Source organism: Thalassophryne amazonica, chromosome 6 (assembly GCF_902500255.1).
Source record: "Thalassophryne amazonica chromosome 6, fThaAma1.1, whole genome shotgun sequence".
NCBI lineage: Eukaryota > Metazoa > Chordata > Actinopteri > Batrachoidiformes > Batrachoididae > Thalassophryne > Thalassophryne amazonica.
The window spans coordinates 125548460-125573423 of record NC_047108.1 but is presented as its reverse complement, the minus strand read 5'-3'; the positions used below and the strand labels follow the sequence as shown (position 1 = coordinate 125573423).

General features: G+C 41.5%; 1 protein-coding gene across 2 annotated transcripts; it reads left to right on the top strand.

Annotated features, from left to right (window-relative positions):
- Positions 1-905: 905 nt before the first annotated feature.
- On the top strand, positions 906-24954 carry gdi1 (GDP dissociation inhibitor 1). Of its 2 annotated transcripts, XM_034173375.1 has the most exons (11): positions 906-1203; positions 8579-8686; positions 8822-8921; positions 11483-11617; positions 11700-11898; positions 12111-12242; positions 12372-12471; positions 12642-12813; positions 21634-21778; positions 22778-22832; positions 24770-24954. In XM_034173375.1, the coding sequence occupies exons 1-11, from the start codon at positions 1159-1161 to the stop codon at positions 24929-24931; spliced, it is 1353 nt and encodes a 450-aa protein (XP_034029266.1). In that variant the 5' UTR covers positions 906-1158; the 3' UTR covers positions 24932-24954. The 2 variants fall into 2 exon arrangements, with proteins under 2 accessions (XP_034029266.1, XP_034029267.1); XM_034173376.1 differs by lacking the exon at positions 906-1203 and having other exon boundaries at positions 8581-8737.
- The last annotated feature ends 10 nt before the right edge of the window (positions 24955-24964 follow it).

The window sequence follows — 24964 nt, the reverse complement described above, 5'->3', positions numbered from 1 at the left end:
AGTTGCAAAATGTCGCAAATGTCGGGGGTGGGAGTTTATCTTACCCCTGTCAAACCAAAATGGAAACCAGATATTTGCTTTGTGTGTCTGGAATTCGCACGGAAACCAAAAACATGTGGAGGTTTGAAACGTTGTAAACAAAGGCTGCAGCCAATCAGAGAGCAGTGTGTCTCAGCCAATCAGCAAAATATCAGAATCCTGACTAAAAGTCACGTGACCAAATAACCCGATACGGACTCCTTTGCATTGGTTGGAGGAGTGGAACCAACTTAGCATTAAGCTGAGCCATTATCAAGCCTCCCTCCCCAGTGCGCAGAGGATTCTGGCCAAACCTTAGGGAGGGGGGCTGAAGCCACCGAGCCCACCTGCTTCCACTGCCTATGAATGCAGCTACACCTGGGAACTGTTCAAGGTGCTGATGATCCATTACAGTTCTCATTTTTTTGGCACTCACCACTTATGTCATTATGACACATCACTGCTCCGTGATGCCAAAATAAACACCGTGAAACTGTAGCAAGTACAAAGTAAAAGCAAATAGTCTTGTGGTGCCGAAAAGGTCTGCGGTCAGTGAAACCAACTCCCTTCAAGCACCGACACACAGCTGTGGTGGCAGGCGGAGGGATACCACTGCCCGAATCCACGCGATGCTGCGCCTACAACTGGAAAGGAAGGGGAAGAGAAAAAATCTACAACCCACAGATTTGGACAACGAGATCTAAATATACAAATATACACTCCATAAAGTGCAAAATTAAAGTGAGGACGTGTACGATCGCTTCATAAAGCCAGGTGAGAGGGGGATTTCGTACTTTAAGTCCCCCTCAGACGGAGTCCATTGTGCGGTAAAGGGAAAGAGAGGGAGCGGATGCGCACTATTTTCCGACGCGGAATAAGTGTTGTAGAGTACTTCACATTCAGGGCCATCTTTGGTCGTCATCGCCGGTGTGGCAGAAATATTCTGCTGGTCGTTTGTATGCTTAAAGACTAATAAATAAGACTTGACTTTAAACATAGCCTTTGAAACGCCGGCGGTCTATAAAAGGAGCCACGCATTTTTTTTTCTTGTGGACTCACTGGCTTTATTTTCCTTCGACAGCCTTCATTTATCCAGGCAGGAAAAAAAAGAGGGCGAGACGGGAGAGGCTCTGATCCAACATGGACGAGGAATATGATGTGATCGTTTTGGGCACCGGACTCACGGTAAGTGTTTCATTCGGACACAGAAATGCGTGAGCTGGTCTTCAAAGCGGTTGATTCTAGAATAATGTCGACTCACCGTTCACCAAAGGAGCTCGTGTCGCCGACCTAAAACACACCGCACGGCCTGCACGTACGTCAAAATACTAAAGCCGCTACTCCAGTTACTTGTGTTTCTCACGAGGTGATTTCACGCAGGAGCATCTTTTTAGGCGTGACCCCCGCGGCTCCCTTCACGCACACAGGCCTCCATCCTGCAGGCCTGATCGCGGCTTCTTCCTCATTGCTACAGACCTCGAAATAACCCATCATCAAATTTAAAAAAAACCTTTAGCGCAAATCTTTTCGTGAATGCGCCGTCATATATTTTTTTCAACGTCATCTAACACCGTTGTTATTCAATCATGACGGCAGGTGAAACCTTGATTCGCGCATGCGCATTTTGTTGACACTGTCCTTGCACCGACCCTACTCCAGACCTACCGTACACATCCTTATCATCAATAGATTTGTTTCTAACTCGTTGTTAAAGCTTTAACACGGCAAAATGTGGGGTGGGGGAGCACAGTTATTTGAAGTGTCGATCTTACACACTTTAACTGGTTTCAAAGTATTTATCTATGATCTTGATGATTGTAGTATATGCATTTTGTAGCTGAAGTAGACAAAAGAAAGTCTTTAACATGATTGAGATTTGAACCCAAAGTCTCTGACTAAAGCCCCGTTTACACATCAAAAAAAAACCAACGGTCGAAACGACCCCCTGTGAGCAAGCACTTGGCTACAGTGGGAAGGAAAAACTCCCTTTTAACAGGAAGAAACCTCCAGCAGAACCAGGCTCAGGGAGGGGCAGTCTTCTGCTGGGACTGGTTGGGGCTGAGGGAGAGAACCAGGAAAAAGACATGCTGTGGAGGGGAGTAGAGATCAATCACTAATGATTAAATGCAGAGTGGTGCATACAGAGCAAAAAGAGAAAGAAACACTCAGTGTATCATGGGAACCCCCCAGCAGTCTAAGTCTATAGCAGCATAACTAAGGGATGGTTCAGGGTCACCTGATCCAGCCCTAACTACAAGCTTTAGCAAAAAGGAAAGTTTTAAGCCTAATCTTAAAAGTAGAGAGGGTGTCTGTCTCCCTGATCCGAATTGGGAGCTGGTTCCACAGGAGAGGAGCCTGAAAGCTGAAGGCTCTGCCTCCCATTCTACTCTTACAAACCCTAGGAACTACAAGTAAGCCTGCAGTCTGAGAGCAAAGCGCTCTATTGGGGTGATATGGTACTATGAGGTCCCTAAGATAAGATGGGACCTGATTATTCAAAACCTTATAAGTAAGAAGAAGAATTTTAAATTCTATTCTAGAATTAACAGGAAGCCAATGAAGAGAGGCCAATATGGGTGAGATATGCTCTCTCCTTCTAGTCCCCGTTAGTACTCTAGCTGCAGCATTTTGAATTAACTGAAGGCTTTTCAGGGAACTTTTAGGACAACCTGATAATAATGAATTACAATAGTCTAGCCTAGAGGAAATAAATGCATGAATTAGTTTTTCAGCATCACTCTGAGACAAGACCTTTCTAATTTTAGAGATATTGCATAAATGCAAAAAAGCAGTCCTACATATTTGTTTAATATTCGCTTTGAATGACATATCCTGATCAAAAATGACTCCAAGATTTCTCACAGTATTACTAGAGGTCAGGGTAATGCCATCCAGAGTAAGGATCTGGTTAGACACCATGTTTCTAAGATTTGTGGGGCCAAGTACAATAACTTCAGTTTTATCTGAGTTTAAAAGCAGGAAATTAGAGGTCATCCATGTCTTTATGTCTGTAAGACAATCCTGCAGTTTAGCTAATTGGTGTGTGTCCTCTGGCTTCATGGATAGATAAAGCTGGGTATCATCTGCGTAACAATGAAAATTTAAGCAATGCCGTCTAATAATACTGCCTAAGGGAAGCATGTATAAAGTGAATAAAATTGGTCCTAGCACAGAACCTTGTGGAACTCCATAATTAACCTTAGTCTGTGAAGAAGATTCCCCATTTACATGAACAAATTGTAATCTATTAGATAAATATGATTCAACCCACCGCAGCACAGTGCCTTTAATACCTATGGCATGCTCTAATCTCTAATAAAATTTTATGGTCAACAGTATCAAAAGCAGCACTGAGGTCTAACAGAACAAGCACAGAGATGAGTCCACTGTCTGAGGCCATAAGAAGATCATTTGTAACCTTCACTAATGCTGTTTCTGTACTATGATGAATTCTAAAATCTGACTGAAACTCTTCAAATAGACCATTCCTCTGCAGATGATCAGTTAGCTGTTTTACAACTACCCTTTCAAGAATTTTTGAGAGAAAAGGAAGGTTGGAGATTGGCCTATAATTAGCTAAGATAGCTGGGTCAAGTGATGGCTTTTTAAGTAATGGTTTAATTACTGCCACCTTAAAAGCCTGTGGTACATAGCCAACTAATAAAGATAGATTGATCATATTTAAGATCGAAGCATTAAATAATGGTAGGGCTTCCTTGAGCAGCCTGGTAGGAATGGGGTCTAATAGACATGTTGATGGTTTGGATGAAGTAACTAATGAAAATAACTCAGACAGAACAATCGGAGAGAAAGAGTCTAACCAAATACCGGCATCACTGAAAGCAGCCAAAGATAACGATACGTCTTTGGGATGGTTATGAGTAATTTTTTCTCTAATAGTTAAAATTTTATTAGCAAAGAAAGTCATGAAGTCATTACTAGTTAAAGCAATACTCGGCACATAGACGGTAAGAGCTCCAGGAAGCGTCCCGGAAGAGTTTTTGGCCGTCTTAAGGATCACACGCCGTTGTTAACGCCAGCACTAGGGGGCGTGGCTTAGTTCCGGCTTTACCGAGAATCGTCGAAAAAATTATTCAACATGTCGAATAATTCCGGGAGCGCTCCCGGAGAATTCGCATGACGACGGAGACAACGCGAACAACGGCGTTTGATACTTTTTAATCGCCGTTTCATCCTGCCCCTTCCTGTAGTGCCGCAGTTTACACCACTGTAATTGGCGGCCGGCATTGTATCCCTAACCAACGGCGTGTAAAATGGAGATAGAGCCCACATCGGCGTCCTCAAGGGCGTTTTAACCGGCGGCAGAGGCAGACAAAACGGCGGCGCTAGCGGACAGTACGCCGTTCGAAACGCCACCTCCCGGTAATGGTGTTCCAAACGGCCGATAGGCGGCAGTCAGTATAAAAACGCAAGCGCGCTGCATGCAGGCCTCTCACTCGCGGCCAGCTCCAGAAATTTTTGCAGAGAAGCTCCAGTATGCCTCCTAAAAGAAAATTGGCAGCGGCAAGGACTTACCAAGAGGTCTGGTTCAGAAGCAGAGGGTAGCCCTGTGGTGGAGATGGAGCAACACGTTGAGGAGAGGAAAAGGATAAGGAGAAGAAAAGGCTGAGTATGATCTCCCTCCCTCTGGAGTGACAGGCATGTATTCCTGCTGCTTCAGCCTATTATACTCTGGGGGCGGTGCCTATATGCAAAAGTTCCTGGAGTAACGCAGGATTTGCCTGGATAAATCCAGCGACACACAGAGTATTATCGGCGGCAGCAGAACACTGCCGTTCTCACGTGCGTCTTAACTTGCGATTGTAAAGGATAGAACTGGGTATTAACCCCCGTTGCCTGACGTGTGCCGGATGCTACGGCGTCAAAACGCCGCTTTATTCGGCGGATTTAGCGATGTTTTATCCGTGTGTTTGCGGCTAGTACGGTGGTCAAAACGCTGGCCAAATGCTCCGCCCCTTTCCACCACGAAAACAACCAGAACTACCGCGAACTTCGGTCTACGTACTACCCGCCGACAAAACCGTCTATGTGTAAACCATGCTTAAGAAGCTACACTCTTAAATGGAGCAGTGCCCACGTTCAGTCCTCAAGAGCTACCTTCCTGACACTTAGTTGTCTCCCTGTTCCAACACACCTGAATCCAATGAAATACTCGTTAGCAGGCTTTTATTGAGTCTTTCATTGGATTCAGGTGTGTTGGAACAAGGAGACAACTAAGACTGTCAGGAAGGTAGCTCTCGAGGACTGAACTTGGGCACCCCTGCAAACGTAACCCCAACCCTACACATAACTCATAACCCTGCTACGTACGGATAGAATTTTGTGTTCGTTGTCATCGTGGCAAGGAAGATTGTCTCCTGAGCAATTCCCAGACTTGGTTGTATCCATGGTCGATCCACAAACGCCTGTGCACGTGGGAAGGTCGTTGCACTCCAACAATCACACAGTCCTTGCCAGATCCTTAGCTTGATGATGCCTGGAAAATACCAGACGATTGGGGTCTGAGAACCTGCTGCATCCTCCATCTGCCTTCACAGCCGTTGGGTTACAAGCCATCGCCTCCTCTGCCTGATCTGCAGTTGAGGACTTATGTTTCACCAGAGCCCCGTTAGCCATCTTGCATTTAGGTTCCTGTTGGGCCTTCATGGTTACCATAGCATCCTCAAGACACACATGGTCCCCACTGTATTTCACCCCAACAGGCAATCCACTACTTGATCTGTTATTCAGGTGTCACAATGTGGACGAGGGGTTGGATTTTGACACCCAGAATATTGTATTATTTACAGTGCATCCAGAAAGTATTCACATCGCTTCACTTTTTCCACATTTTGTTATGAACAGTTAATTTTTTTTTCTCTCAAACTTCTACTCACAACACCCAATAATGAAGACATCATTATTTTTAATTTTTGCAAATTTATTAAAAAACTAAGAAATCACATGTACATAAATATTCACAGCCTTTGCTAAATACTTTGTTGATGCACCTTTGGCAGCAATTACAGCCTCAAGTCTTCTTGAATATGATGCCACAAGCTTGGCGCACCTATTTTTGGGCAGTTTTGCCCATTCTTCTTTGCAGCACCTCTCAAGCGCCATCTGGGTCAAAGTGTCTTTATTAGTCTCCCTAGGGAGAAACTTGTCTTGGGCAGAATACTTGAATACTTTCCAGATACATTGTATATGGCTACCTACTGCTACCCACTTTATTTAATTTCACAAACAAACCATGCTTATTGTTAGTCCAAAATTTCAAGATTTTACAAGGATTGTTTTGTATAGATTTGAAGTGATTATTCATACAGTATTCCTTTTTCACACTATTCATATGGCATCCAATGAGAAACTGCCAAGGTTATCACGAGATAAAGTGGGACATTGTGGCATCTAGCTCAAAGATAGATTTGTGCATGTGGGTAGTTTAATTAACAATAGATGTTGGGTAGTAGTAGTTTAATTAACAATAGATGTTCTAGTGAAGCTGTTAAAAGTGTTTTTCACTGCTCAAATCACAACATGCCAGGCTTATCAAGCCTGAAGGACAAATTGTCCGACTGTTTTCCTCCAGAGGAATGTCTTCAGGCCTTGGTGAGATTATTCGGCTCCTTTCTTATCTCAACCCACAAAGACAATAAACTGCACAAGACTGAAGCATGCTCCATTTTTCCCTTTTACCTCACCTCCTGTCCCCCATCATACACCCCATCCCGGCCACCGTTCACACCACCCCTTTCCCCTCTGGGGGCTGCATGGTTTTAGCTGCGACAGGTCCCTGTTCCCCCCAGGCTGGCAGTGGCACGACTCCAGTTGCAGTGGCTACCACACACTCACATCGCCTCAATTTGGATAACGGACTGTTTCAAGTTTAGTGTACATAAACAATGTCAAATGTATATGTGTTGTCTTAATTCTGATGTGTGCCATTATTATGGTAAACAAGTAATAAAGTGGATTAATTGCTGTTCGTCTGTGGAAATGTGAGTGTGGACGTAATCTTGTTGTTGTTGCACTTGTAATGACAATAAATCTCATCCATCCATCTATAATGATTAATATCAATTTGCGATTTGTGTATGCTAACATATCAGTAGCAATAGCCATATATATTTGGGCAGTTCTGTGGTAACTGAATGACAGTGACAGCAAAAATCAAGCCATATTTTAGCTTCCCACTAAAAATTTACTGGGCTTGTCATTCTGTTACCGTAGAATTAGTAATTTTGTAAGGGGTGGGAATGTTACAATTATTGGAATTCCGTGCTGATCCACAAATGTTTGTCTTAGATATGGGTCCTATTGTTTTATGGCAGTTCATACAAAGACCCCATGTAACATATTCTGGTGCTGGATATGGCACTTCTATTTAGTTTTTGTCAACTGTAGTTAAGTTTAAGGCAGTTGTCTGCTGCAGTGACATCTCAACTTGGTCATTTGAGATGATACGATGGTAGATAGTTGGCTTGACTCTGGCAGCCAATAAGATTGCACCATTTATAAATGTGCTATATCCAGCAACAGAATATGCTACATGTCTCCTGTTATCAATCACCATAGTTGCAGTTGAGCACCCAGTTTGCGCATACTTGTGTAGCTGCGATTAATTCTCATGCCTGAAGTGGTTCAGTCTAACCATGCGATTTGTAGACAGAACACATGACAAACTTGTCTTTACACATCCCACTTTATTTAAGAAGCACAATATCAGAAGGTTTTTGTGCTTCTGAAACTCCAGTAGTTGTCACTTCTGGGATCAGAACAAATATCAAAGATGATGTCAGGCAGTAGCTTTGCAATCTTGAAAATTACATTCTTCATGTATTTAATGTTAGGCTTAATTTTGTAGAAATGTACAAAAAGACTTTAATGAAGTTTCAGAAAAGTCTGAAACGTGAACAACACTTCAGAGACTTCTTGCTCACTTCAGGGTGAATGAATGCCTCTTTAAACAGCATGAAAGACTGTAGAAAATGATGGAATTAGTCTTAAACGCTGCTGGATGATTTTTTTTTTTCCCAAATTAGGGGTTAATTGTCGCATCTTCACCTGTAATTAAGTACTTAAGTGAAGAAATGTTAAAGAATTAAGCAAAAGATTGCCACTCATCCGTTGTACAAAAGTATAAGATGCTTGTGACTGTAGTACCATATGGGGCGGGTGGCTTAGTGGTTAGTGCATTGGCCTTCTGTACCCACACAGCAGTAAAAGACTAACTAATAGTTGGGGAAGGTATACAGCGGTGAGGAAATAAATTGGCTACCCTTCCTTACCATGACATGGCCCAGTGATGTGCTACTCAAATCTAGCACATCACTCAGTATGAGATGCACCTTTTACCTTTTTAGCATCGTGTGGAGAATATTCATTTGGAACATTTTTATGCTAAGAGCAAGGAAACACTTGCTACTTAAAGATGGTAAAACAATTAAGTATGTGTAGTTTTGTGCAATAAAGTTGTGGAAAAACTAATCAATGAAAATTTGACAGATGGTAAGTCTGTTTTTACATGTGCTTTTCTTGATGCTTGTACTTGTTGCAGGAATGCATTCTGTCAGGGATCATGTCTGTGAATGGAAAAAAGGTTCTTCACATGGACAGGAATTCCTACTATGGTGGAGAAAGTGCTTCCATTACACCTCTGGAAGAGGTAAAAGACTTCTGGAAGCTATAAATCATTTATTGTACATTTCATATTATGGTATGTACAGTTACATTATGCCTCAGCTATTTTACATACATCCCTACAACACAGAATGTTGTTGAAATTTCTCCTCTTTCTCAGCTGTACAAGCGCTTTGAACTCCCAGGTGAGCCACCACAATCAATGGGCAGAGGAAGAGACTGGAACGTTGACCTCATCCCCAAGTTTCTCATGGCCAATGGTCAGTCTCACATTATGTATGTTAAGATGTTAATGATCTTGAAGAAATCACTTCTTGTATCTTGCACTGAGGATCTCACTGAACAGTCAACATGAACGTTGAATGTGGAAATTTTTAATCAGAAGGGTCGAAATAATCATTCAGACTTTGAAGGTGGACTAATTGAGGGTAGTGTTGTGGTTTGGGGTGATAATTCCAGTTGGGCATGGAAGCAAATCATTGCAGCGTTGGTGGCCAAGTGGTTAGTGTGCTTGTTTCCAGTGCAGAAGGTTCCTGGTTCAAGGCCAAAGCTGCCCATTCTCCATGTAATGTGGAGTTGGGTCAGGAATAAGTGGTAAATTTCGACGGTGTCGGATGAAGCCCTTCCAAAAGTACAAATAATTGTAGTTCTTTGACTGGTCGCTTGAGGCTGGCTCCAAAACAGAGCACATTCCCACAGGTCTCCATGTTGTCCAACTTCAGAGCAGAAATAAACATTTTTACAGCCTGGTACCAAAAAAAGGTTTTGGTCTGTATAGATGGTTTCCTCCTCCATGACAACTTTACAAGGGTTGAATTAAATAATTACATTTTTTCCCTGACTTCTTAATTTAATACATTTTAAGCCATAAAGTTGACCGTGTGACCGTACCTCACCTAGAATAGTATGGCTTGTGTGGTATAGCGTCTCAACTGCTCATCTAAGACTTCTCTGCTACAATATTCACACTGAATGAAACTTGTCAGATTTAATGTTGTATGCTAACAGCGTTAGCACTTTTGGCACTTGTTGGTAGTTTCATCTGTTAGGTCCCGATTAATGAGAAAATAAGCGGCTCATAGCTTTTAATGTCCACACCAAAGCAAATCATTAGAACCATGGTGCAGTCCCCAAAAGTATGATTTTAATAAACGCTGGAACCCTGGTTAGCCTGTTAGCTTAGCTGGTTCAGACTCAAAGAGGGGAGTGTGTTCAGGCTTCTTTCTTCACACACCGAGCCACACGTGCTCCACCCGTGTTAGTGAGTTCATCGTGAATCAGTTAACATGGAGACACCCAGACATGGGCTTCATATAGACTGTTCCAGGTCTCTATAGAAAACCCATCTGTAACATCATGCAGGCTTCATATGCAGTCTTTGGTCAGGAAGGGCATCCTGCTTAAAGCATATGCCAAATCAACATGCGGTTTCATCTCAGATCTGCTGTGTCGACTCAAAGTAAAACAAGGGAGAAGCCAAAAAGGACTTATTATGGAAGCCAGGGGTTTTTCTACACCTGGAAGTAGGGAGTCCTGCCCCCTTGCGAAAATGCAGATTTTATTTATTTTACTGTTAATCCTAGTATACAGCCTTCCCCTCGGTGATCGATTCTTCTATAAATACATAACATTGACACTAGGAAATGGCAAGCCCATTCAGGGAGGTGATGCTCTAGTGGTTAATTCTTGGGCTTCAAAACTCAACCAGACTAAAATAAAATAAAGGGCTTCCTTCACGTCTTTGACATGTTTGACTCTGAAAACCACACTTCTAAATTTGCATTTGTAGCCAGAATTTGATTTCAGAATGCCACAAATTTACATAACGACACAGTTAAACTCACCATTCATGAAATTTGTAGAAAATATTTATTTTATTTTTTTAAACTGTTTTCAGTCCTACTCCTAACCTCCACTGAGCTGTTGATCTCCATAGATACAAAGTCTGTGTTTTCCAACTTCACTGCAGTCTAAAACTAGAGGCAGCATTTGCAGGAAGGCTGGTGGTGTTTCATTCTCTCCTTCTGAATATCAAAGTCCAAGCCTTTTACTTTTTGAAATTCCTGGTCAGGCTGATTGTGCAGGTGTAAGGTGCGTCTTGCGTTCTAACACCTTTTAATTCCTTTCTCATCAGCCTCGTCTCATTCTTAGATTTATGTTCTTCAGGTCACATCCTGGTCAACCACTTTATCTCTTCTTAACCAAATTCCACTGTCCATCAGCTCCCACTGTGACTGTGAGTCCTCTCAACATCACTCCCCCTGCCGTTGCTTTCCCCAACTGCATCCTGCATGGTTAAACTGTGTGTAAAACAGCAAGTACTGTCCATACTCTTGGCGACCAATCCAGTCATACTGTCCAAAAGCACCAATGCTCAGACCAACTACCCAGAAGTGTTATTGTGTGAATTCACACCGTTCTACTGGATTCACACCATCTGTGATTCATTCTGGAAACTTCATACAGTAAATCAAGGGAGGACCTTTTTTGTGTATGTGTTGTAGTGGGCGTGTCCCCTGTGGGATGATCACATGCTAAATTCAGTCAATGAATTCCCTATCGTGATGATTTGATCCAACATATTTGACCACATGCACATCTAAGTGGTCAACTACAGGGGTTTATTACAGAGAGACTGTACCTGAGGTACCACTGAAAAGCACTTGATTTTCTAAGTACTCTTTGCTGAAGTGCAAGTATCAGTACTTAATCTTTAAAGTCAAGTGTGCAGAAAAGTGTACTTAAGTACAAGTCGCGTACTTGGTCAAAACCCTGGCCAATAAGGACTTAACTAACCAGTGGTACTTGTGACTGATTTCAGGTCAGCTTGTGAAGATGCTGCTCTACACAGAAGTGACACGATATCTGGACTTTAAAGTAGTGGAGGGAAGTTATGTCTACAAAGGAGGAAAGATCTTCAAAGTGCCATCAACTGAGACGGAGGCATTAGCCTCAAGTAAGACCCTTGAACTTCTCACAGTATAAAAGTACAGGAACAGAATATTAAAATTGTATAACCATGAGCCTTTTGTTTTCAGATTTGATGGGAATGTTTGAAAAGCGACGGTTTCGGAAGTTTTTAGTCTTTGTTACCAACTTTGATGAAAATGACCCCAAGACCTGGGAAGGTGTGGACCCCAAAGTCACAACAATGAGAGACGTTTATAAGAAATTCGACCTCGGCCAAGATATCATTGACTTCACTGGCCATGCTCTGGCCCTTTACAGGACAGATGAGTAAGAAATAGAAATAGTGGTTCAGTCACACTGTCAAGTGGTTTGATAGTTTGAGATCATTTGGTTTTGTGGTCAAGCTGCACCCCCCAACCCCAGTGTATGTACAGTGTGGTTTCACTTAGTGAGTTTATTTATTTTAAAGCATGATACAGCCTACATCTTTTCTGTAAATTAAGTAACTATAAATGTTAAGTTTTTGTTTTCTCATTTAGCTACCTTGATGTTCCGTGTTTGGAGACGATCAATCGTATCAAATTGTATAGTGAATCTTTGGCACGGTATGGAAAGAGTCCATACCTCTACCCGTTGTACGGGCTGGGAGAGCTACCACAGGGATTTGCCAGGTGTTGTATTCATTCATTTATTGATTTTAAACATAAACACATCTCTGGTGTTTTCCTTTCAGAATTGATTACAGCTTGTATTTATCAGTAAAAACTGAACACGTTCCATCTTGGTCTAACATCTCTTAGGTTGAGTGCCATCTACGGCGGGACCTACATGCTAAACAAACCAGTTGATGAAATTGTGGTGGAAGGTGGGCGTGTGGTTGGAGTCAAGTCTGAGGGCGAGGTATGGCCCAGCTGATATTTACATAATTCTAAAACATTTCAGCGCAGCCAGGGCTCTTTATTTCAGTATCAAGTCCACAAATGTGATGAGGATAAGCTCAAAGTCAGTTTCCACATTCATAGAATATAAGAATGTTGCTCACCTGCATTACTGTTGTTTTCCTGCTGCAGGTGGCTCGTTGTAAGCAGCTCATCTGTGACCCCAGTTATATCCAGGACCGCGTGCGTAAGGTGGGTCAGGTGATCCGTGTGATCTGCATCCTAAACCACCCCATCAAAAGCACGTCTGATGCAAACTCATGCCAGATCATTATCCCTCAGAAGCAAGTTAACCGCCAGTCTGGTGAGGAATTACTTTATTTTAACTTCTTGGGGGGGGGGACAGCTGCAGAAAAGTCAGATGGACAGAAAATGCAGCTACAGTTACAGTTGTTAGAGTTTTGGGCTTGTGGACTACAGTATGTCCTCAGATGTTTCTTGTTCTGCATTTAGACATCAATCCAAATCAGAAGGCTTGTCAACACTTCTGATGTGTTGCAAAAGAAATGCAGCCAAAATTTGCTGGTCATAAATTTGAATCTGTATTCCAGGAATAAGAATTATCTGCAGATTTCTGACTTTTTTCTGGATTTTGGGGCCATTTCTGAGATCAGCATGAATCTATTGAGAAAAATTGAGAGGGGGTGCAGCAGGGCCAGCAGTGCTTGTTAAACCTTTCCTCATGCACGGGAACTGCATTGCTGAAACTGCAAGCTACAATGCGTGATGTCATTGGTTGCTTTTCCTACAACAGCGAACTTTTATCAAATCAGAATTTCTGTAATATCTAAGTCATTGAAAGTACCCGGATGTGGACATTTTGAGTTTGTGCAAGTTTGGTCTGTTGAGCTGCGTCTGTAACATGGGCAAAATTACAGAGAGAGGATGAAGACCGCGGTAAAGACAAGTAGTGGGGGAAAAAAAAGGTTTAAGTGGACATGTTTGGAGCGGGAGGTGGACGTTAACGGGACAAAAGCAAGACTCAATTTTTCTTCAGGGTTGAGCTCCCGGGTAAAGCCCTCTGCATGCTATGTTCAGATTTCATCAACAAAACCTTGAACGAACACTGCAAGATGAAGAAACGTCATCAAATTAATATTAAATGGACTAATCTGCCCGGGCCCAGAGCGCAGAAGAGATACTACAGTGAGCCCCAAAGCCCACAGCACTTGTACGGTCAGCGACATCTGGTGCTCAGATGCATGGCCAAAAATTCTGTTCATGCAATTGAAATGTGTTTACAGTCACCAAAATTTTTAAGTGGTTCAGTTATTTAAACTGTGCATCTACTGAAGTGATGTGTGTGTGTGTGTGTGTGTGTGTGTTATGGCTTTATCTTGGAAAAAAGTGCTTTTTCTGAAAACGTGACTGTGGAGAAAAACAAAACAAATGAACCCTTCTTCTTTTGTGGTGTGTAATGGCAACTGGCCTCCTTATTGTTGCATTGCTGCCACCTGCTCCATCAGTATTTAAAAAGCCAACACTCCCCCTCTCACTTGACCTTATGGCTAAAATACTTGCAACCAAACTTCTTTCAGGACTTACAATTGATTTCCTTCAGTTTTTACTCTTTGATAAACCATTCAAAAATAAGATATATTTTGCCTGCATGCTGAAATCATCCTGCATCAATTTAATTTTTTTTTATTGTGGTGAATTCAATGACTGCGGTGGTTTTTAATAATACTATGCTGTATGTGCCTGTGGGGTTTTCCTGCTGACTGACATAAGTAGTCAGGGTACAAACTCGCATGGTGTGATTTAGAAATTTATTATGGGACAGTAATTCGTAAGCATACATTTTTACATGTAAATATTAATAAAGTCACTGTTTTATACCACAAATGTTTTAATCTCTTTAAATGATTTACACATACTTGCATGATGTTCCAGTATATTTCAGTGCAGGTTAAGGAATGACATTTAAAGAACAGTTTTGACACGTTCAGTGATATCTGTCCAATGCTACGGCATTTATAGTAAGTACATGTGCTATAGCATGAGGCAGGCATCACTGAAAGAAGGTCTACAGAGACAGATTATTTTATTACAGTCAGGTTTCCACATACCCCAACATACAAAAAATAAAAAGGAAATTCATGAAATTAGGTCTCTGTGGCCTCTAAATTGCTTAAAACCTGTGGGCCCCCACTGGGCGTACTGCCCCTGGACCCTGCAGGGGGCCTACAGTGGCAACTGGTTCCCCGCCGATTTTCAGAGTAGTTTTTTTTGCCCATGCTCATCCCTGGTATATAACCCCAATGAACAACTTGGAATGTCGTTGTGATGTGCAAAATCTCTATCCGGGACCAACGGGATGAAGGTGTGGTCATTTTCGGGCTGAATGTTACTTCAAATACAGCTGTATTTTCTAAAGTGCAGCAGCTACAGATTTTCCAAGGTACTCAATATGTTCAAAATGACCAGTACATGTTTGGGAGGGTCATAGAAGAGTGTTAAACTTCTATTTTGATAAGTTAAGTGAAAACCAATAGAAAACGTGAGGTCAAATGACCTACATACAGTCCAGAATCACCACATAATTAGTAACTTAGCCTTTCTGGGCTAAAGGCTATTGGAAATTTCCCTGATAATCTTTAAAACATTTAAGATTTCTAGATACTACTGTCTTCTAAAGAAACAGGTTTTGTTTTGTATTTTTCACTTTAAATCAATATTCCATTGATAACAGTATGACGGAAAATAAAATTTTGTTGTATTTGGCAAATGTTCATTTTCTTTCAATGTATGGTAATAAGTTGACCCACTTACTTTAGCCGTTTTCTGTTAAAGTACCAAAATAGAAATTTAACAGTCTTCTATGACCCTCCCAAACAAGTACTGGTCATTCTGAATCTGTATCATTGCAGTTTAGAAAACACAGCTGTATTTTAAAGTCATTTTCGGGCCGTTCGTCCCGGATAGAGATTTTGGCACATACCCCAAGTTGTTAATTGGGATAAATATTAGTAAAGAACAGTAGCGTTATCCTAAATTATGTGCATGCATGTCTCAGCTAGGTCCTATACTATTGTGCAGCCACGCTCATGTTCTTCAGTGTCAGTGATTGTCATCTATCAGACAACCAGGTCCCAAAAATAACCCTAATTGGCATTTAGGGGCGAACGTGTGTGTGTGTGTGTATATAATATAAATAAACAAGCATGTGCTATGCCTCGCATGCTATAAAATATTGTGCTGTTTTATTTTATTCCATGCAATTTCTGCTGCTCTGTCCCACCTGTGTGCAGATGAGTCCAGCAGTTTGGTGAACAAACTGCTGTTTCCAGATGTAATTTCTGCTGTTTTGCCTGAATTGTGTGTATAAAAAAAAAACAAAAGCTACGCTCAGTGTGCTTCCGTGAGCAAAACGCAAAGGAAATGTTCACTTGTCTGTGCCTGACTGTTGTCAGACCATGACTGAAATGACCGTGTTGTGCTGAACACAAAATCGTATATGGTGGCAGTGTGTGTGTTTTAAGTTTTCAGACATTTCATTGCTTTTTGTGCAGTGAAGCCTGTCATTAATCATGAATTCACTTAAGCCTGGTTCACACGGCAAGATAATTAGGCCGATATTGGACCTGATCTTCCCCATCCAACAATCTTAAGGACGGACCGACAATCGTGATGATGCTAAAGATAATCTGATCAGATATTCCTGTGGTGTGTTCAGAGCGCTCTGATCTGCTCAGAAGGACGTCAGGAGCGCTCCAATTGCACGTTGGGGACATTCAACATGTTGGATTGTCTTGGTCCGATATCGCAGTGTGTGTTGTGTCGTCCGACCACAAACGAACACGCAGCCTGCTGAACATGACGTGCAGCCAATCAGAAAATGAGGTGACGGACACACAGAGCGGAAAATAAAATCAAAACAGCTGTTCTGACTTACCAGAAAGTCCGGTGGTCGTGCTGTCTTCACTCCTTTAAAGAACGCCTTTTCTTTTTGTATCATTTTTGTAAATAGTCCACAAACTATCTCTGTCTGTTTACTCTGAAGTCACGTTTAATCTTGGGAGATTTTGCGAGATGTCCTGTCTGACCTGGGAATGTTCGTGTGTGTGGTGTGTTGACTGCACCGTGTGGCTGAACACCACACACTGTACCACCAAACCTGTTAAAATTATGATTTTTTTATCTCCACCTGTGTGGTTTCTCCAGTTTTGAAAAGCTACAGATAATTTTAAAATCCTGCTGTGTGAACCAGGCATTATTTTTCTTCTCCTTGACCATCAGTTTCTGCTGCTGTAGAACATTTTTGCACATACTCGTTAGCATTTTATTGTGGCCAGCCTAAGACACACCTGTGCAATAATCATGCTGTCTAATCAGCATCTTCATATGCCACACCTGTGAGGTGGGATGGATTATCTCAGCAAAGTAGGAGTGCTCACTAAAGCTGGGCTTACACACTGCAGGTTTTGGCCCTTTTTGGGCCGATTTTTCACTTGTGTGAGAATTTATTGGATTGCGCCGAGTTTCACCTTAATCACGTGTCCTGCATCATGTAGTCAATCAATTTTATTTATATAGCGCCAAATCACAACAAACAGTTGCCCCAAGGCACTTTATATTGTAAGGCAAGGCAATACAATAATTACGTAAAAACCCCAACGGTCAAAACGAGCCCCTGTGAGCAAGCACTTGGCGACAGTGGGAAGGAAAAACTCCCTTTTAACAGGAAGAAACCTCCAGCAGAACCAGGCTCAGGGAGGGGCAGTCTTCTGCTGGGACTGGTTGGGGCTGAGGGAGAGAACCAGGAAAAAGACATGCTGTGGAGGGGAGCAGAGATCAATCACTAATGATTAAATGCAGAGTGGTGCATACAGAGCAAAAAGAGAAAGAAACACTCAGTGCATCATGGGAACCCCCCAGCAGTCTAAGTCTATAGCAGCATAACTAAGGGATGGTTCAGGGTCACCTGATCCAGCCCTAACTATAAGCTTTAGCAAAAAGGAAAGTTTTAAGCCTAATCTTAAAAGTAGAGAGGGTGTCTGTCTCCCTGATCCGAATTGGGAGCTGGTTCCACAGGAGAGGAGCCTGAAAGCTGAAGGCTCTGCCTCCCATTCTACTCTTACAAACCCTAGGAACTACAAGTAAGCCTGCAGTCTGAGAGCGAAGCGCTCTATTGGGGTGATATGGTACTGTGAGGTCCCTAAAATAAGATGGGACCTGATTATTCAAAACCTTATAAGAAGAAGAATTTTAAATTCTATTCTAGAATTAACAGGAAGCCAATGAAGAGAGGCCAATATGGGTGAGATATGCTCTCTCCTTCTAGTCCCCGTTAGTACTCTAGCTGCAGCATTTTGAATTAACTGAAGGCTTTTCAGGGAACTTTTAGGACAACCTGATAATAATGAATTACAATAGTCCAACCTAGAGGAAATAAATGCATGAATTAGTTTTTCAGCATCACTCTGAGACAAGACCTTTCTAATTTTAGAGATATTGCGTAAATGCAAAAAAGCAGTCCTACATATTTGTTTAATATGCGCTTTGAATGACATATCCTGATCAAAAATGACTCCAAGATTTCTCACAGTATTACTAGAGGTCAGGGTAAGGATCTGGTTAGACACCATGTTTCTAAGATTTGTGGGGCCAAGTACAATAACTTCAGTTTTATCTGAGTTTAAAAGCAGGAAATTAGAGGTCATCCATGTCTTTATGTCTGTAAGACAATCCTGCAGTTTAGCTAATTGGTGTGTGTCCTCTGCCTTCATGGATAGATAAAGCTGGGTATCATCTGCGTAACAATGAAAATTTAAGCAATGCCGTCTAATAATACTGCCTAAGGGAAGCATGTATAAAGTGAATAAAATTGGTCCTAGCACAGAACCTTGTGGAACTCCATAATTAACCTTAGTCTGTGAAGAAGATTCCCCATTTACATGAACAAATTGTAATCTATTAGATAAATATGATTCAAACCACAGCAGCGCAGTGCCTTTAATACCTATGGCATGCTCTAATCTCTGTAATAAAATTTTATGGTCAACAGTATCAAAAGCAGCACTGAGGTCTAACATAACAAGCACAGAGATGAGTCCACTGTCCGAGGCCATAAGAAGATCATTTGTAACCTTCACTAATGCTGTTTCTGTACTGTGATGAATTCTAAAACCTGACTGAAACTCTTCAAATAGACCATTCCTCTGCAGATGATCAGTTAGCTGTTTTACAACTACCCTTTCAAGAATTTTTGAGAGAAAAGGAAGGTTGGAGGTTAGCCTATAATTAGCTAAGATAGCTGGGTCAAGTGATGGCTTTTTAAGTAATGGTTTAATTACTGCCACCTTAAAAGCCTGTGGTACATAGCCAACTAATAAAGATAGATTGATCACATTTAAGATCGAAGCATTAAATAATGGTAGGGCTTCCTTGAGCAGCCTGGTAGGAATGGGGTCTAATAGACATGTTGATGGTTTGGATGAAGTAACTAATGAAAATAACTCAGACAGAACAATCTGAGAGAGAGAGTCTAACCAAATACCGGCATCACTGAAAGCAGCCAAAGATAACGATACGTCTTTGGGATGGTTATGAATAATTTTTTCTCTAATAGTTAAAATTTTATTAGCAAAGAAAGTCATGAAGTCATTACTAGTTAAAGTTAAAGGAATACTCGGCTCAGTAGAGCTCTGACTCTTTGTCAGCCTGGCTACAGTGCTGAAAAGAAACCTGGGGTTGTCCTTATTTTCTTCAATTAGTGATGAGTAGTAAGATGTCCTAGCTTTACGGAGGGCTTTTTTATAGAGCAACAGACTCTTTTTCCAGGCTAAGTGAAGATCTTCTAAATTAGTGAGACGCCATTTCCTCTCCAACTTACGGGTTATCTGCTTTAAGCTGCGAGTTTGTGAGTTATACCACGGAGTCAGGCACTTCTGATTTAAAGCTCTCTTTTTCAGAGGAGCTACAGCATCTAAAGTTGTCTTCAATGAGGATGTAAAACTATTGACGAGATACTCTATCTCACTTACAGAGTTTAGGTAGCTACTCTGCACTGTGTTGCTATATGGCATTAGAGAACATAAAGAAGGAATCATATCCTTAAACCTAGTTACAGCGCTTTCTGAAAGACTTCTAGTGTAATGAAACTTATTCCCCACTGCTGGGTAGTCTATCAGAGTAAATGTAAATGTTATTAAGAAATGATCAGACAGAAGGGAGTTTTCAGGGAATACTGTTAAGTCTTCAATTTCCATACCATAAGTCAGAACAAGATCTAAGATATGATTAAAGTGGTGGGTGGACTCATTTACATTTTGAGCAAAGCCAATTGAGTCTAATAATAGATTAAATGCAGTGTTGAGGCTGTCATTTTCAGCATCTGTATGGATGTTAAAATCGCCCACTATAATTATCTTATCTGAGCTAAGCACTAAGTCAGACAAAAGTTCTGAAAATTCACAGAGAAACTCACAGTAACGACCAGGAGGACGATGGATAACAACAAATAAAACTGGTTTTTGGGACTTCCAATTTGGATGGACAAGACTAAGAGTCAAGCTTTCAAATGAATTAAAGCTCTGTCTGGGTTTTTTGATTAATTAATAAGCTGGAATGGAAGATTGCTGCTAATCCTCCGCCTCGGCCCGTGCTACGAGCGTTCTGGCAGTTAGTGTGACTCGGGGGTGTTGACTCATTTAAACTAACATATTCATCCTGCTGTAACCAGGTTTCTGTAAGGCAGAATAAATCAATATGTTGATCAATTATTATATCATTTACTAACAGGGACGTAGAAGAGAGAGACCTAATGTTTAATAGACCACATTTAACTGTTTTAGTCTGTGGTGCAGTTGAAGGTGCTATATTATTTTTTCTTTTTGAATTTTTATGCTTAAATAGATTTTTACTGGTTATTGGTGGTCTGGGAGCAGGCACCGTCTCTACGTGGATGGGGTAATGAGGGGATGGCAGGGGGAGAGAAGCTGCAGAGAGGTGTGTAAGACTACAACTCTGCTTCCTGGTCCCAACCCTGGATAGTCACGGTTTGGAGGATTTAAGAAAATTGGCCAGATTTCTAGAAATGAGAGCTGCTCCATCCAAAGTGGGATGGATGCCGTCTCTCCTAACAAGACCAGGTTTTCCCCAGAAGCTCTGCCAATTATCTATGAAGCCCACCTCATTTTTTGGACACCGCTCAGACAGCCAGCAATTCAAGGAGAACATGCGGCTAAACACGTCACTCACACTCATGTAGTATACATGGAGTAACAAGCTGCGCTTAACCTCTCACAACCACCTCCCTATCGGCAATCATACGGTCGGATGAAAATCAAACCTGTTCAATTTTCTGGTTGGCCCTCGTGAGGGTATCGCGCTGTTGAAGCAGCACTACAAGCGTCTTGGAGCCGATTTACCCCAACCTCTCAGACTGCGCATGTGCAAACACCGATGCAGAATTGGAGAGAAAGCATAAACAGTGATCATCTCTTTGGGAGAACAGTTTGTTTGTTTGTTTTTTTGCCCCCCTTATTCTTCAACTCATGCAACGTTTTGTATTGTTGTTGTGTTTTTTTTTGTTTTTTTTTTTTATGTCTCCCCACAACTTTTTCTAAAAATAAGAAATGTAAATAAAGTTTGAAAAAAAAAAAAGCTTCTGTTTACATTTTGCTTCAGAAACACGAGTCTGTGTGGTTTTTGAACGTACAATGTGAGCAGTCAGATCGCATCAGAGCATCGGGCCGTACAGTGTGAGAACATAAATCGTGCACTCTGAACTTTTACACCCTGCGGTTTTGTCATACAGTTTGAGCTGGAGCCGAGTACAACGATTGAAAATATCGTCGTGTCTGCCCAGCTTAACACAGATTTAGACAGATTTGTGAACAGTATTTCAGAGAAATAGGTATTTTGTGTATATAGAAAATGCTTTAGATCTTTGAGTTCAGCTCATGAAAAATGGGATCAAAAACAAAAGTGTTGCATTTATATTTTTGTTCCGTGTACATATATCGCCCCCTGTAGGTCAGCATGTCATTTGTGGGACCCCACCTTGTCTTACACAGTGGTACAAACCAGGCTGAACTTTTTTTTTTTTCTTTTTTTTTTGGCTCAAAATTACTGGTGTAACATTCTAGCTTTCCTCTGTCCTGTTTTTACAATTCTTCAGACATCTACGTGTGCATGATCTCATTCGCTCACAATGTGGCAGCCCAGGGGAAATACATTGCCATAGTCAGCACCACAGTGGAAACGGCTAACCCAGAGGCCGAGATCGAGCCGGCCCTCGAGCTGCTGGAGCCCATCGAGCAAAAGTCAGTCTCTGCCATGTTTCTGTGTAGGCTCTCAGTTGTCCAGGTGGTTTCCATAGTAGAGAAGCTTGAATCTTCGACTGGACTGGGTTGCTTGACGCAAGGACGTTTGGCTTCAAATTGCAGAAGCTTCCTCAGCTAAAATTCTTGCTCTGGTAGTCTGACTTCTGTCTTGACTCTTGTAGAGAAGAATAAACAAAAGCCACAAAAGCTGGAGTTTTAAACCTAACCAGACCCCTCCTAAGGAGAGGCAGACTGCTGTGGGCTAGTGACTAAACAATAGCTCTAATTAGCACCTATTGTGCTCTAGTTAGCACCCTCCTAATGACAGGGCGGCTGTCTCTCCTAATGATGGGACGGACCCTCTCCTGATGGCTCCCTTGACGACTCTCCTGATGATGTGAATGACTCATTACCATAAACAAAAGACTGAAACTGCTTTGACCTGAGTACCCCATTGTAAACAGGGGACAAAGCGTGTCTCAGACCTCCACAGGTTAAGGCTGGGTTTCCGCTGTTTCACATAGAATGCCTCCTTGACCCCTCTCTCAAACCATTTCTTCTCTCTGGCTAAGATTTTAATTTCCTTGTCCTCAAACGTGTGGTTAGTGTCTTTCAGGTGGAGATGAACTGCAGACTGAGGTCCACTGGCACCCTCTCTGCGGTGCTGGTATAGCCTTTTGTGTAAAGGTTGCTTAGTCTCACCTATGTAGTGTTCATTACAGTTTTCCTGACATCTGATAGTACTGTATCATATCGTTTATTCTTCTCTACAAGAGTCAAGACAGAAGTCAGACTACCAGAGCAAGAATTTTAACTGAGGAAGCTTCTGCAATTTGAAGCGAAACATCCTCGCATCAAGCAACCCAGTCCAGTCGAAGATTCAAGCTTCTCTACCAGTCTCTACCATGGCTAAAATGCATGACTTATTGGTGTTGGAATTACAAACTAGAACACTTCGGAGCTGTACGTGGACAAATATGTCTTATTGTTGTTGGACAGGTTTGTGGCTATTAGTGACCTTTATGAGGCAACAGATGACGGCACTGAGAGCCAGGTGAGGGATTTTATTTATCTTAAATCAATATGATTTTCATTTTATTTTGTGCTTTACCTCAGCCCCAGAGGTAACATTTGTTGTCACCGTTATATGAACTGTTGATGAAAATGCAGTGTCTGTTGAACAGAAATTACTACATAACATTTGGTTTGATTTTAAAGGGGCAAAGCTTACAGATTTATTTTAAGTCTGGAGTTCAACAGAAGAAGGTTTTCAAACTTTTTTTTTTTTTTAAACAAAGTTCCATTTCATCCTGGGTGGATGCAGTTAAATTTGGAAACAATATATCAAGTAAAAATATGAACGTATTATCATTCTGAAATGATGTGTACAGTCTGATCCATTTGTATTTGGACACCTTGTACATCGGTTGTATTTTTGCCTATGTGCAGCACCACAGTTGAAATCAAGTGATCTGCTCTTATAGTGTAGACTTTAATCAATGCGGTTTCACAAAAATAACGCATTAACCGTCTAGGTATTACAGCGGTTTTAATACACAGTTCTTCAATTTTCATTGGCCATATGTAATTGCACTAACTGTATGTATTGTTTCTATAAACCATCACTTTTATAGACAGTTTTGTTTATCTGGTGGAGCCGGTTCTCAAAAACAGCAAGGAGACGACTGAGGAAACCACCAAGACATCCACGATGACTGAACTCCACGATGACTTTCTTGGAAGAAACAAAAAAAATTGTAACATTTTGTCAGTTTGCGCACAGGAGACTCAAGCCTGGATTTGAGTCATTTTCTTGTAACTCCACCATGAAACGGTGCAATTGGCAATGCAACAGACAAGTTGTAGTATGCAGCTTCTGTAATCACACCCACAGGAACCCATTACTCTGTTGGTGTTCTGTTGGCTTCCCTCTCTGGCATCCTTGCACAGTCACTCACATTTTGAACACTGTCTTCTTCTCCTGACCGATTTACCATACAGGACCATACAATCTTTATTGCTTAAAGATACGTGGAACGAAAAAACTAATTCAGTCATTTGGAAATGTTCATATATCAGTTAAGAAAACTGTAAATTATTACTTATATTTAGTTTTAGGAAGTGGCTACTGCTGCAGTACTTTATCACAAACATAATCTGTCTAATGACACAGCACCAAACAGATGTCGCCATTGCTTCTGTGCCAGTGAGTGGCTGTGTTACAAAAATAGTTCTGCCTGATCTGTCTGTTAGTGCCTTCTTACCCATGTAAAGGTTGAGAACGGAGAACAGGAGGTCTTTTTTTTTTTTTTTTTTTACATTCATTCATAAATCCATTTTCGGATTGGACGAACTGTGGTACCCGCTCCTTATTGACACAGTACTGAGGTAGCGGAGTAACCAGTTTGGTATTAGTTACAGTGGACACTCAATGTAATGTGGAATATGATTGACTCTGTGTCAGTAGATAAATGGAGCTCCTATCGGCACAGTACTGTGGCAGTAACCACCTCCTTAGTTTTATTACTTAAAACCTCTAAACGACTGTATATAAAAAGAAATAGCTGTAATTCCTAAATGCTTAATTTGATAAATTTTGTTAAGCTTTTTGAATTAAAGTGTGTCTATACTATAAGCACATTGACTCTAGGGTACAGTGCGGAAAAATTACAACAAAAAACTTTTTTTTTTTGTCATTGGCCAACAATTTATGTACGTGATTGTCATTTAAGTTTCTTCTGGCTGAACAAGCAAAGACTGTTGGGCAGAGAGTTGTTTGTTCACCAAGTGTAGTGGATAAAGTTGACTCTGATGTGAAATTGAAGCCATAAAATCTTGTAACTGATCTGAATAAAAGAGCACAGCCAGAAATTTTAGTCTGTTTTAAACATTGTGAAACGGACAGTTTAGGCCTCGTTGGCCGATTTGCACATCTTCATCCAGAACGAGAACCTAAGTTAATCTGCATCTGTTGTTGTTAACTCTCAACAGATCTTTGCCTCAAGATCCTATGATGCCACCACTCACTTCGAGACCACCTGCCACGACATCAAGGACATCTACAAACGTATGACTGGGAGCGACTTTGACTTTGAGAACATGAAACGCAAACAGAATGACGTGTTTGGGGAGGATCAGCAGCAACAGGAGTAGATGGGCTTCGGAGAGAGGGCGGGGCTGGGAGAG